The 14,378-nt window shown below is 48.4% G+C and overlaps 1 protein-coding gene across 1 annotated transcript; it reads left to right on the top strand.

Moving 5' to 3' along the window:
• The first annotated feature begins 6,302 nt into the window (after positions 1–6,302).
• Positions 6,303–12,966, top strand: LOC149342612 (uncharacterized). Its single transcript, XM_089546823.1, has 3 exons — positions 6,303–6,494; positions 7,868–8,046; positions 12,753–12,966. Exons 1-3 carry the CDS (start codon positions 6,303–6,305, stop codon positions 12,964–12,966), a joined length of 585 nt encoding a protein of 194 aa, XP_089402949.1.
• The last annotated feature ends 1,412 nt before the right edge of the window (positions 12,967–14,378 follow it).

Here is a 14,378-nt window from a genome sequence, read left to right as displayed (position 1 = left end):
TTTAAAAAGAGGGTACTATAACTCTAGCGTAGGCTTCGTTTACGCAATAAAACACTGTGCTGTAGAGTGATTGGGGTGTGTCCGGCCGGTACACAGACAACGGCCACCTAATCTCAACTGCTTCTACAGAATCTTATCAATCGTATCTAGCCTTTCTTTTTTGCATGGAACAATACCCGGAAAAACATAGTTCGACAAAATTTGCAGCAAGTTTATTTTTCTCCTAATGCAGGCTGATTCAATCAGTCTATCAGAAAGCGACTCATAAGAAGTCAAGCAGGCGACAAAAAATCTGCGCTATTTCTTCGGTTGTAACCGCTGCCTTTCATAAGACCGACTTTCACTTTCAAACGTACATTTCCATCTGACTTACTCAGCAGGTGCCTTCAATAATCTCATCGCTCCGTAAGCCTGTGGAACGGAATGTTTGGAGATCATGGCGAGACGGGCGGCGACAAAGCCGACGATGGAGATGTGAGCGCTAATATCCTCGACAATGATTGTAATCTAACCATCTTTCTATGATAAATCAAGATAATACTCATAATATCAGCTGCCTATCCTTAGCTGCATTTCCTTCTGCGAAATGTTCTCATTTTCTGCTCGAAAATCTGTGGAAAATTCCCTAGAAAACACCAAACGACACAAACACATAATTCGCTGATTCTCAAACTGTACTTTTCATCTCTACTTCCCGTGCATGCAACCAACTGCAGCCGCAGAACAAAGCAAGGTTTTTCAATGTAAGCAGCTGAAGTGTACTGTTATTTTTTTTGCAGGTTTCTTTCTTCACTTAAGTTCATTCTGCTAACACAACGCACTCGCAATACGCAAGAAAAATGCGCGAATCACCATAGTTTCATTTACTAGGTTATTACTAATTTCAACCACTGCCCTTTTTCCTCACAGTCATAGCCATCATTATCATCAGCCTAAATACGCCGACTACAAAACAAAGGCATCTCCCATATCTCGCCAATTAACCCACTCCTGTGACAGCTGCACCCGCCTTATCCCCGCAAACTTCTGTTACCCTTAAGGACCATCGGTTATCTTGCCTTCGCATTACATGCCCTGCCCAAGCCCACTTCTTCCTCTCATTCGTTCCCTGAGAAAGTGCTACCGTCCACTTATTGAGAGTACAATAAAGATATTTTCGTCATCATTGTCATCATCCATCGGCTGCACGACCAGCACGCTCATCACGAGACCAGGCAACACGTTCCTCGCGCTTTCTTCTCGTGCACGGCAGCCGGTCTTTAGTCCGCGCCTCCGCTCCCGCAGCTGCGCAAGACGACCCCCAAAAGGTAAACGAAGCCTTTTATTTCCCTGGCCTGTCGGTCTCTTGTCGAACTCCTCTGCGCAAGGACAGCAGTGAGGGATCTCTTCGGTGTCAGGCTTTAGCTTTCGCTCTGTCTGAAGCGATACCAGGGCGCTCGGCTGTGCACCGGTGCGATCAGCTTCCACGGCGCAAAAGTCAGGGGCGCAAGCTAGAGATGATAAAATGCGATTAATTCTGTTGTTCTTGGCGTTCTTGTGGGGAATATATGTCCCCGATCGAGCAGTTCTGCATGGTTAGGTGGTACCCGTAGAGGTTTACTTCGTCCTTAGCAATGAGCACACTCAGCTGTACGAACCTTTCAACGACAGTAATTCTTGTCCAAAGCGGCGAGAAGAAAATGTCCGTGATTTTGATTGTGTCGAACCATTACGGAACGATTTCTTCCCCCTCATGCGCATCACTTCGCAGTGTTTAATAAAATGCGATGACAAAAAATCCGCAATCACTCAATGCGGTTTTTGATCGTAGTTGCTTGTGCTTAACTAATTTATGAAACTAAGTAGCATGTGCCTTCCACTGTTCGCTGTCTATCGCACTTCCGCAGAACGTGGCCACTTACTATATTCTCGCCCTGCACAAGGACATGTCCATTGGCCAAACATTAGTCCCCTGTACGCTGCTTCATTTTTCCCGTTATAATTTACCACGTGTGTGTCAGAGAGCACTTCGTCCAAAACGATTTTCACACTTATTTGCGCAAATTTTTATTCTCGTATAATAGACAATATGCGATATTGCTTGGCGGTCTGGCAACACCGCGCCCACAGCTTCCGGTTTCCATCTTGGTTCGGTCGAGCTCGTCGAGCTCGTGAATCGTTTTCTATGCGTACTTTCACGATACCGGGATAGTTGTCATGAATCACGCGAGTGGAATTTTACCAGGCAAGCTTCAACTGCTGCGTTGTCTTCACTGCTGATCTAAATGCGGGTGCTTTCAGTAAGGGCCAGCTTACTCCTGCCGCGTCCTCTGCTTCGCTTGAAGTCTGGCGCTGCATGATAGCAAGAATCGGCACTGGAAAGTTGTCGCTTTAGTGCGCGCATTAAAGCACCAGTTCAGGCACCACGCGTTATGATGGCTATTTTATTCCCAGGTGGACGCAAATTCATCTGGTAGGGTAGCGAGCGGTTACTTTGGGCTGATCTCCACAGATGTGTTGACAAACTTTTGTGACAGTGCGAAATTTCGTTCGCGCCGACGCTAGGCGCTTTGTGCATTGCAGCATAATCACACAAGGCCCTCGACCAGCTGCGTAATGCGATTTCTTTAATGTAATGTGCAATGCACATCCACGGTTTTCAATGTCACCGTTTCAGAGCCCGGCGCCGTCTGGTTTCTGCCTCAATTCGTTGAAACCTTGTATTTCTTAATACGCAGTTGAAGGAAGTTTTACGATGTTGTCAGTCGATATTAACAAGAGTAAAGTAGGCACATGTAAGTGAAAGCATTGTAAGCAAAGACGCAGTTTTTTTTTCAGATAAGCGCTCAAACATCGCGGCGGCTTGATTGTAGAAAGAGCGTACAGCTGTAGGCACATGCACGGACTCGATACGCTGGTCGAGCGGTGTGTGCAGGGTTGAAATTCGCATGATCGGTTGCTTCCGACACTTAATTCGCTTGCTCCCAAACCTAGACAAATGGCTTTGTTGCGAAGCAAGCTGTTCCAGCTTGCAACTATAATGAAATCTGATGGCCTGAAGCGTTTTCAGAAACTAGAGAGTACGTGCAACACTGTTCCACGTACTTTCCTGCTTGGAAATGCGTCCCTCCTTCACAATAAAGTAGCTAGATTATTCGCTTTTATTGCGAAAGCAGTACTAGTTGCACTTTCAAGTCTTTTCGTGACCCGGCCGCAGTTACGTTTGCCCTTTAGAGGAGTGAATATGGGCGACCAACTCGCTCCATCAGATAGCCCGGCTGCAGTTACGCCGCGCCGCGCACCTGTGGAGCTACTGCCACTGTGACGTCATACCAGCTGTAGATTATGGGCGACCAACTCGCTCCTTCAGAGAGCTCGGCTGCAGTTACGGTGTGTGTTTGCCGCGCTGCGCACCTGTGGCGCTACTGCCGCTGTAACGTCATACCAGCTGTAGATTGTTTTTATGCGAAGCATACTACTTTAGCTACCACTTCAGCCCTTCACCGTGGTTATGCGCCTCCAAATCACGTTATACATGACGTCACACCACGTGACACGATGACGTCACGACAGTAGAGAAACGGGGGCCCACCTCGCGCCGTCGCTGTGGTTGTGCGCCTCCAAATCACGTGATACATGACGTCACACCACGTGACACGATGACGTCACGACAGTGGAGAAACGGGGGCCCACCTCGCGCCGTCGCTGTGGTTGTGCGCCTCCAAATCACGTTATACATGACGTCACACCACGTGACACGATGACGTCACGACAGTGGAGAAACGGGGGCCCACCTCGCGCCGTCGCTGTGGTTGTGCGCCTCCAAATCACGTGATACATGACGTCACACCACGTGACACGATGACGTCACGACAGTGGAGAAACGGGGGCCCACCTCGCGCCGTCGCTGTGGTTGTGCGCCTCCAAATCACGTGATACATGACGTCACACCACGTGACACGATGACGTCACGACAGTGGAGAAACGGGGGCCCACCTCGCGCCGTCGCTGTGGTTGTGCGCCTCCAAATCACGTGACACCCAAATTACGCGACACGATGATGCTTCGCATTCTCCAGGCTTAACCAAGTTAAGCCTCAGCCTTTTTTCTTTCTCTCAGTCGCAACAACATCAAAAACAAAATATAAAAAAAATTACCTAAGACGCCTTCAGTCGTCGCGAAGCGGCGGCCGGTAGCCACGCTCTCCTGTAGACGCGGCGCACTGCGTTCCAAGACGCTTTGAGTCGTCGCGCTGCGGCGGCCGGTAGCCACGCGTGACCTGTAGACGCGGCGCACTGCGTTCCTTCAGTTGGAGGCGCTGCGCTTCTGCTTTCGCAACCTACCAGGCTTAACCAAAGCTAAGCTCCCGCCAATTTTTTTTTCAGACTTTTGTCGCCGGCGATATTGGATGTATAGGAATTCTCAAAAAATAAAGCATTCGCACCTTGTTAAGCATTCTCACAGGGTGTATTGCTTCACGAAGACGCCTTAACGCGCATAACGTGTGCGGGCGCGATCGCACGACATTATAAGAAAAGAGTGTGCGGGATCTAGCAACAACCCCATGGTCCAGAGAGCTTGCTATTGCTTCTAAAACTAATTGAAAACGCGATAAACTTAACTGAACACGTAGAAAACTAAGCAGTAATCGGCGAGTAGTTCTTCGAGTGCACTTAGTACGCCACGGTACAAGGGATGGAGGTTTGTAGATGGAGCGCGCTGAGTGCCCATGGCCACGTACGATTTGCCTGCACATTAATGAACCTGCTTCTTTGCGACTGGAATACACGCTTGAGGAACACAGCTCGCTCAAAAAAATTACCTTCTCTATTACGTTGTTGACGCATGCGTATATATATATAGACGTCCGACCGGAGAGTTAATAAATGCCAGAAAATCGGCTTCTAATTTTCATCAGAGACAACAAAGGTTGTGGTACTTAATTTAAACGCAAATCACCTAGAAAGCTTTGGGAAAAATCAGGGCAGGAAGCGGAAGCACTGCACTGATCGCCGTGCTGCCGCATGGTACCTTGCATAGCATTTGCTGTAACTAAATGTTGGGCCCGAGTAAAAAAACTAGAAAAGCGAAAAGCCGGAACCCACCTAGTTCAGTCGCTCATCGTAGTGTCTTTGCATAGTGCACAGCTTAGTGCAACACTGCATCGGCATTTCACTTTTCAAACGAATCGCAGCCGTTTTAACCCAACACTGGACAGCGGTTTCATTTTCTGTACCGAATGAACATGGAGGACATAGTTATTCGAGCGCCGAGAGATGGCGTTGCGCATTTCGCATATTGTCTATTGGTCTATTGTCCTGTTGAAATGGTCAGCCTTAAAATAAGCACATATGCCTCCACTTGGTTCACCACTATGCATTATCGACGCAACTGCGCAAAACTTTGTATGTTAGGACAATACTACAGTGAAACAGGCATTCTCTACACTTCTATAAGATCCTGCTATATGTGTCACGACCCTATTGATGGCGTACAGAGGCTAGTGTCCCTCATGCAACTGTCTGAAAAGAAGCATGACACAAAAGTGAGCACATGGCAGAGGTAAAGCAAAAAGATACACGTGCTAAGTTTTCTAGTTATCAACGAAGCCTCATCACCTCCAACATTCATGAGCACATCTGTGCAATACCCGAAGTAAACAACTGCAATGCTTTCAAACGACTGCAAGTTCATTCAGTCATCTGTCTTATACCTTGCAGCTTCTGGTACTTCAAGTCTCGTCCTGTCGGAGCCACCATCACATCCGTCTTTCCTCAACAGCAGGTAAAAATCTCAACATTATCTCTTACGAACTGCATTCTTTGTTCACTGCGCCCTGCGTTCTCCACCTCCCACCGAGCAGTTATCCTCTTTCCAGTTATTGCTGGGTTAGGTTATACCACACACGCACTATTCTTAAAGCCTCTAAGTGCCTAGGACTTCCGTGATTCTCTATTTTATTAAATGCTTGAAGGTAGAACACTCTATAAGAACATGCTGTCAGTTCGCTCCTTTGCACACAGCATGAACAAATAGTGTCTGCAGTGCTTAACTTTTCCTGTAGTATTAAACATCCTTAAACATCCGGCCCTTTTGCCCTGAAAGTAAGGAGACTTCACAAACGACTTATTTTCTAATTTCTTCACCTATATCATGGAGTGGAAAACCTTTCTCTGTTGAACTCTTTCTTATTTTAGTCCACTGCATCTGAATCAGATTTTCTTCATTTTAACCAAAAATAGAAACACAGACTCTCATTAAGGCGCCGCCATCAACCTGCACTGGCTCACTGCCTGACTACGCGGGTACAGCGGCTATTCACCATGCCTGACGCCGCCAACGATGGCACCGGCGGAAAACAGCAGGCAAAGCCTGAGGCCAACGGCGAGCCAAGAAATGCGCTGCCGACGTCGGTCGGGTCCGTAGACTCATGCAGCTACCGCCAGCTTCAAGACGTGCATGCCACGCAGCTCGGTCCCAGCTTACGGCCCAACATTGCCGACGTCACGACGCAGGTAGGCGAAAGATGCCAGCACACTTGTAGCATCATTGGCACCGCATACTTAACGCTTGGTTTTCCCACTGCGAAATTCAGATACACTTTCTAAATGACGAACTAGACACAGGTCACAACACATTATATTTCGCTATTCACCTAACAAAGTCAAACGACTGCACATAAATTCTCAAATATCTCCCTTATACTAATAATGACTAGAATTCGGTGCGGGATTCGAGAAAATTCTGGCATCGTGGTCGTAGATGTAAAATTGCACTGTTGTCAATAATGCATGTCTGTAACTTAGAGCGGTTGGGACTACGAACCGCACCGACCTAACCTGGTGCCATCAGACAGCGCCGAACGTACGCGGGCTCGAGCTTGTTCATTTGTTGCTTTCTCTCAGTTCTCGTCCTCGTGGTCTTCACGTCTCTAACAATATCTGACGCAATTTAGGCATCTCTTCAGAGACGGGAGTTTTTATTCGCCACCCAGTATTAGGCCTTCCAGAACAGGTCTGCAGCGGAGCCGTGAACCCTGATCTGATGAACGCGGCTAACCTAAAAACAGCCAAAGGAAACTAAGCATAAGCAAAAATCATTATATTCCCTAAGAAGCAAAGAGGGCAATGTCATTATCAAAATGAGTGACATAACTGAAGGAGTCGAGGAATTCGGCACAGATAAATAAAATAGCCGAATCGCTTTGTCGCTAACGCCAGAAGCTGTGATCTGGAGTAATTGGACACCCCGCTGGTAACTCTCAAGTTACCATGATCTTAAATTCCATCTAGTAAATAATTAGAGCTGAGCTCATTGCACGGTACTTTATTGAAATGGAGCAGCAGAATTTTAAGTTCTAGGGTTCCAAATGGGGAGAGGAAGTGATTTTGCTCTTATTAACTACACTCATATTACCTGAGGGCAATATGCCTCCAATAGAGAACAAACCTACAGACATCAATGTTTTACGCGTCCAAAGTAGACTTTTCACCTCTCCTGTCTGAATGGGGTGCCCCTGCAAACTGGTATATCTTGACGACAATCCTTTGTAGCTCAAAGCCTTACTGCCAAAAGTTTATGGAACGCAACGATATCAAACAAACCTCATTTCATCGTCGCACTGGCATGCAACGTGGAATAGATATGCGCAGACTATTACAGGGTGTGCGGGTTACACAGTTCACTACTAAATGGAAAGCAATTTATCTTGATACCAAGAAATTAAATTTTTTGGTTAAAGTCATATTCTATATACTGTCCATCTTAGTAGAGTTAGCCAGCGCGAATTGGAATAGGGTGATGTGCAATGGAGCGGGGTGGCTGAGAAAAGTTGCTGTTCTGGTAATTTGATGTCTTGTGACTAACCATACCATTAATTTAAATGCAGGCCACCGAGATCATAAGAGCGGTCACTGAGCCTGCTCCGCACTTCGCCGGAGAGGAAGACGGAGTCACTGTCAGTGCCCAGCTATGCATCATCAGCGATGAGCTGCTCTCAGATCAGCACCGTACCGAGTCGCGCAGGGAGCAAGTCAGCAAACAGCTCAGTGCTGATCTGCGCTGCCGGTGAGTGAAGTTTCCCGCGTACCAGACACGAAAGTGGCAGAGGGTAAGACGAAACAAGTTCAGTGAATGTGTGTAATAGGCAATGTCGTGCCGATCTCAACTACCTTGAAAGTGTTGGTATGTGTGCATGCATGCATATATTTAACTTCCGTGTACACGTATATGTAGACGCATTTCGGTTCATGTCTGTGCAAAAATTACTTCAGAGCAAGCAATCGCTCAACTTCCGGTTGATTCATTGCTCGGGCGGGCGCTGTAAGAGTATCTGCTACGTATCAGCAGTATCCTTAGTACTGCACCGCGGGTGCGCCAGAATCTTGAGCGTGGTTTGAGCGCCCGTCTCGGCTGCGGGAGGTGGGTGGTTCGAAACCAACCCACCGCCGGGCACCCACCGGCCAAAAGGGTACAAGCGTCCCCCGGCCTGGCGCTCGGCTTCCTTTAGGGGTGTACGTTTGGGAGAAGTGTAAAAAGGGCCACAAATTGGGCTTATGCCGCACGAGGCGGACTTATGGTTGCTTGGCAGGGGAACTTATCACTCATCCGCCAAGGCAACTGTTTGGTCTAAGACCCTTTTCCCAAGCATTTCACCCTAGAAGAGCCGAGCACCAGGCCAGGTAACAGTTGCCTTGACGGATGAGTGATAAGTTCCCCCGCCAAGCAACCATAAGTCCGCCTCGTGCGGCATAAGCCCAATTTGTGGCCCTTTTTTCACTTCTCCCAAACGTACACCCCTAAAGGAAGCCGAGCGCCAGGCCGGGGGACGCTTGTACCCTTTTGACCGGTGGGTGCCCGGCGGTGGGTTGGTTTCGAACCACCCACCTCCCGCAGCCGAGACGGGCGCTCTACACGACTCTCTGCCCACAGTGACGGGATTTGAAGGCGCAGGCTCCTTTCCCAAGCAATGTAGCCCTAGTATGCCGAGCACCAGGCCGGGACATAGCTTGTACCCATTTTGAGAAAACCGGTGGGTACCCTCACAAGTAATTTAGCTCGCGCCAGCGTCCGGCATCTCCGTACCAATATATTAGGGGTGCAGGAACATTTGCATTAGCCTTCTCTTGCAGCGATATAGGTAACAAATATATTGGGGCCGCAGGAACATTTGCATTAGCCTTCTCTTGCAGCGATATAGGTAATGTTTTTTTTTCATTCAAAAAGTACCTTAAGGCCTAGTCAATGCTCAACGAATTAGTGTTTAGGTCTTCAGATTTATACAAAAATCACTAACACTTCAAGAATTCCGGCAAATTATTTATTTTCAACACACACGCAGAGAGCTCGTGTTATTGCGAACGTGGGTGGAACCACACGTGGGTGAACACGGTGCCTCATACTTAGATTTGTTACTGAGTCACAAAGCATCATATGTTGCAAATCGATGTTAAGTTATTAAAATGATATTGATTTGAAATCCGTCTTTTGAATACAAAAGAATTCCATGGATGTCTGTCAGCAGTTGTGCTCGATAACTTTCAGACGGCACTTTCGTGTATTCTAGACGAAGCCCATAGAAAAACAAGAGTGCTCAGTATTTGTACACTTCAGTTGCTCTTCACAGTTTCTTCCAGGCTCACCATGCATCTGGCATATAAGGAGTCGGCCGAATTTCGATGGAGACGAAATTCTAGAGGCCCGTGTACTGTGCGATGTCAGTGCACGTTAAAGAACCCCAGGTGGTCGAAATTCCCGGAGGCCTTCACTACAGCCTCTGTCACCGCCTGAGTTGTTTTCGGACGTTAAACCCTAAAAACCTTTTAAGGAATGGAAGAGCAGTTTTCAGTCCAGTTCACAGAAATGTTATTTTCATAATCTGTTAGTCAGCATGCATGCATACATTGGGAGGAAGTCAAAGAGGAGGGGGTTGAGGAGGGGGGGGGGGGGGCTCTCGCATAACAGCACACTGTACTTGCAAACGCGGCCCCTCTCACGCTTTGCTCTTCCCTCGAGCTGCACGAAGTTACCTTGGCAGGGACATAGATGGTCGTCATTTGAGAAAATCGCGCACTTAATTTTCAGAGTAGGACAATGTAATTTGGGGCCACAGCGGCTTCGAGTTTATGCAACGCTGTTCCGGGACAATTTCAGGCTTCCCAACAGTCTTTACGAGAACCGGACAATTTGCTGCCCTATCCTCAGCAGTGGCTAAGCTTTCACTGCCACTTCCGCTTGGAATTACTCGTTCACATTGCTCACGCCTCCTATAATTATTATGATGGTTTCGCCGAGCTTATATCAAGCCATAAAAAAAGCAACGCACTCGTTTGAGATTGGACTAGTGCAGTGGTGTACGAAGTCGTGTTGACCTGGACAGCATAATTTTCACCCTTGATTCACTGCTAAGAATGAGCTGCCGCTGTGGCTCAGTGGTTATGGCGCTCGGTTGACCCCTCCTTTAGCGGCAGCTGCCCACAGTGTAGTGCAGTGTCTTCTGACACCTATCACATGGTGTGGGCCTGCCCCTTCAACCCGCTATTCACCCCATCCCCAACCCAACCCGGGAGGACTGGGAGGCGACCCTGCTCGGCTGCCACGACATAGAGGCCCAAGAAGCCTTATTCGGGCGCGCCCGGGAGGCGGCCACCGCCACTGGGGTCCCATACTAGGGACCTCCACCTAGTGTTTGTAAGGATCCAAACATACCTCCTGTTCATTCTTAATAAATGTTTTCATCACCACCCCACCACCCGAAAGACGCGGCTTCGATCCCAGCCGCGGCGGTTGAATTTCTTTGGAGGAGAGATTCTAGAGGCCCGTGTACTGTGCGATGTCAGTGCACGTTAAAGAACCCCAGGTGGTCGAAATTTCCGGAGCCCTCCACTACGGCGTCTCTCATAGCTTTGGGACGTTAAACCCCATAAACCAAACCATCACTACTAAGAATGCTAAACTGGCTAACATTTTAATATATTCATGGCCGCAGAATACTCTACTTATAATTTCTAGAGCTAGTTGAAAAAGGCTCAGTTCAGCCGGTTCCTTCAAGGTAACTTTAAAGTGGTTACTTTTGGAGCCTCTAATAAATACAACGAGACTTAAAACTTGTCGCGTGACTATGCGATCCCGCATCGCGATCTCAGGCCCATCAACCGTAGCTCGATGAGGAAATCACGGTTGCACAATTCCGCGACAAAAAATCAAGCCACCTCTCACACCGATGATCCTTTGATATGCGTGGGCACTTTCTTTTGGTAAAATCGAGATGCCGCAGCGGACGCGTGAAAAGGGTGCCACTGTTTTACGTCATAGCATGGATAATTTTCTGATCTCCAATGTGGTCGCGCGTAAGCTTCAGCATTATCATCGGCGTACCATCGCTGTGTGTTATTGATGCTTGACTGCTGACCCGAAAGACGCTGGTTCGATCCCGGCCGCTGCGGTTGAATTTTGATGGAGGCGAAATTCCAGAGGCCCCTGTACTGTGCGATGTCAGTGCACGTTAAAGAACCCCAGGTGGACGAAAATTTCCGGAGCCCTTCACTAGGGCGTCTCTCATAGCCACAGTCGCTTTGGGACGTAAAAAATCAATAAACGAAACCAAACCATCGCTGTCACCAGTGGCCTGTGTATTTACTGCGGCTTTTTAAAACAAGTTACTTGCATCGGCGTGTGCGGAGTGGCTAACACCACGACATTGGAGCGCATAGTCAAGTGACAGTTTTCAGATGTCATCAGTTTCATTTTAGGCCAAAAAACAGGAACTACACTAAAGCTAATGGAAACTGTTAAGGGGTTTGTTGGTGTGTCAATGTTTCTAAAAGAGTAACTGGGCGTTATTTATTTTATAACAAAGCACAGACAGCCATGAGAGGACGGGCGCTAAAATGACAGGCAGGGCTCGTCATTCAATATCTGTCTGTGTGCTCGTCTTACCTAAGTAGCGCTCAATTGCTCTTCAGCGCTGAAGCCACTTTAAATGTAAATTTGTCAGCACGGTCTACGTCTTAGAAAATTTTGCGCTGATTTTATCGATTAAAAGCTAATCTTTCTAAGCTAAATTATGCGCAAATACATATAATGCTGACCTGGCCAAGACTACTCCTTAAAAACCGGTGCCAACCGAATTCTAACATGGCGCGCAATCCTTTTTTGTAAACATAGCTGACAAACCCTGTATGGACTTCAACCAGTCCAAAGGGATAATAAATTCTGACTTCTGGTTTGACTTGCGATGCAGAATTACAGTGCTTGCCTGAATAAAGTAACGTTGCTTAATATTGCTCGCGCTGGCCCTATTTTTCTGCAAACGCGTTCGTCAACCCCGTATTCGTAACGTACACAGTTTTAACATTACCTTTCTTTCCCAATCACTGCCGCGTGTTCTCTTATATGTCTCTCGTGGCATCATTTACTCGGAAAGCAAGATGGCTTTCGATTACGCACTTTTTCTCCTCGTATGGCTTCGCAATTGATTAGCAGATGACATATTCGACATTTCCTATTTGTTGTCCTCCATAAATTGACAACTTCGCGCTTTCCTGCAAGCACCTTCTTAACTGCCTGCCGAGTATTTGCAACCATGCTTTCTTTAATTTTGCCTTCAAACAGTATGCAAATGCAATCTTCCTAGACATTGTGGCGGCCATCGGTTTCACCCGTAAAATTCAAGAGCAAAGAAATCGTCTAAAAACGACTGAAGTGGATGCTTCTAAGTGGCTTCGAGTAAACGGAATTCGTGTTGACCAGCACACCTTTCCCGTATTACGTAGGTACGGCCACATCCGGGCTGGGTGCCACCTCTGCCTCGACTCCGAGATCCGTGGTTGCGAGTGCGAGCAGCGGCACAATGCGTGGCCGGGCCCCATCGCCAATGCGATGAAGGCCAACCTCCCTGCCTGCACAGTCCTGAGCGAGTGGCGCGCGCTCCTCTACCATCTGGAAAACCGGACGAGCGCCCAGGGCGCGGCCCTGCAGTATCAATAGGCAGCCGCCTCGGGGTGCAGGCCGCTGTGTTTCGATACGAGACAACTGACGGCCTGCCCAACCCCGAGGCGCGGGCTTGCGCGCGCGTCGCTGCTCCGACACAGGAGCTCGTCGGACAGCGACAGTTCAAGGCAACGCGCGGCTCGGAGATTTCTACATCGTTAATCTCCGTCTGGACTGAGTTCTTTTAGCACTTCTGGCAAAGCCGGAGCGCTCCCTATTTAGCCGACCGCAGGACATAAGTGCGATATCCTTTTTGTTTGCTCCGTAGCAAGCAAGGAACCTACCAAGCATACCGGGCTTTGTTCACGAAGGCGATGTATGTGAACTGCGAATCAACACCGGGAAGATGGTGTGTGCCGAGTTAAGAATAGTTCCAAAGGAGCCACTGCCGCTTGGACAGGGCTTGCACGTTTTCAAGTGCGACTCATGTCCCCGCAACCGGCTCCATCCTATTTGTAGCATCCTCGTCGTGCCAAAGCCGCGGACACTAGGTACGAGTGAAGTACTGACACTTTCGGAACATTGAGCATTTTTCTCTATTTAGGGCCACGCTCCATGCGAATGAAGTCGAAGGAGCCATATACGTGAATCGTATGTTTTTCATGCTACCAAGCCGTTTCCTAACCGGTTGCTTCGCCACATGAGTTCGCGCAAAGCATACTACCTAGTGTGAGTGCGAACGCCCAGAGGTGGTGTACGAGAACGGGAGAACTTTTGTGACCTGTGAAGGAACCATTCTCCGATCTCCAACTGCAAGAAACAAACCATTTTCGTTCGCTCCGCCGCAGTAGATATGCAGCCGCCGTGGCCATAGCAGACGTCAACACTGTTTGCTGGCCGCGAACTCTGGACTGGATGAGCAACTGCAGCTTGCATTCCGGCTCCCGGTAGTTGTTCTCTGAGCGCTCGTGAACTCACTGTGTGCGTGATGGCAGCAGCCCGCAGCCCACTGTGGGGTGGCGGACATGGGCAATAAACGGCTCGTGCTAGGAGCCTGCCTGAAGTTTGGTCGCTTTATTGCAAGTTGCGAACAACGCCTTCGGATTAAGGCAGAGTTATCAATTTTTCCCAGCTTAGGCTGTTAACATAAACGCCCTTGTTCTGCGCGATATCAGCGCAAGTTAAGGACACAGGAGTGACCCTACAATTACCTGTACTTTCGACACATTTAGGACCAGTTTTCCCAGTAGCCAAAACACTGTCCATTCAGTATTTGCATTCTGAACTAGATCTGTACCGATCTAGTTCAGTAGATTTTTTCATGCGAAGCATATTAACGTAGGTTTCGGGCCTTCGCGCGACGCCCGGCGGTGGCCACCATTGACCTTCAAGTGACCTTCAAGTAGGTCACGTGACATGACGTCACGTGATGACGTCATACCGGCTTCAGATGGGGCCTCATGTCGCGC

This window comes from Amblyomma mixtum, chromosome 5, assembly GCF_055824585.1.
Source record: "Amblyomma mixtum isolate Tamu chromosome 5, ASM5582458v1, whole genome shotgun sequence".
NCBI classification, from domain to species: domain Eukaryota; kingdom Metazoa; phylum Arthropoda; class Arachnida; order Ixodida; family Ixodidae; genus Amblyomma; species Amblyomma mixtum.
Note: the sequence above shows the minus strand (reverse complement) of the source record. Positions and strands in the feature narration are given on the sequence as shown.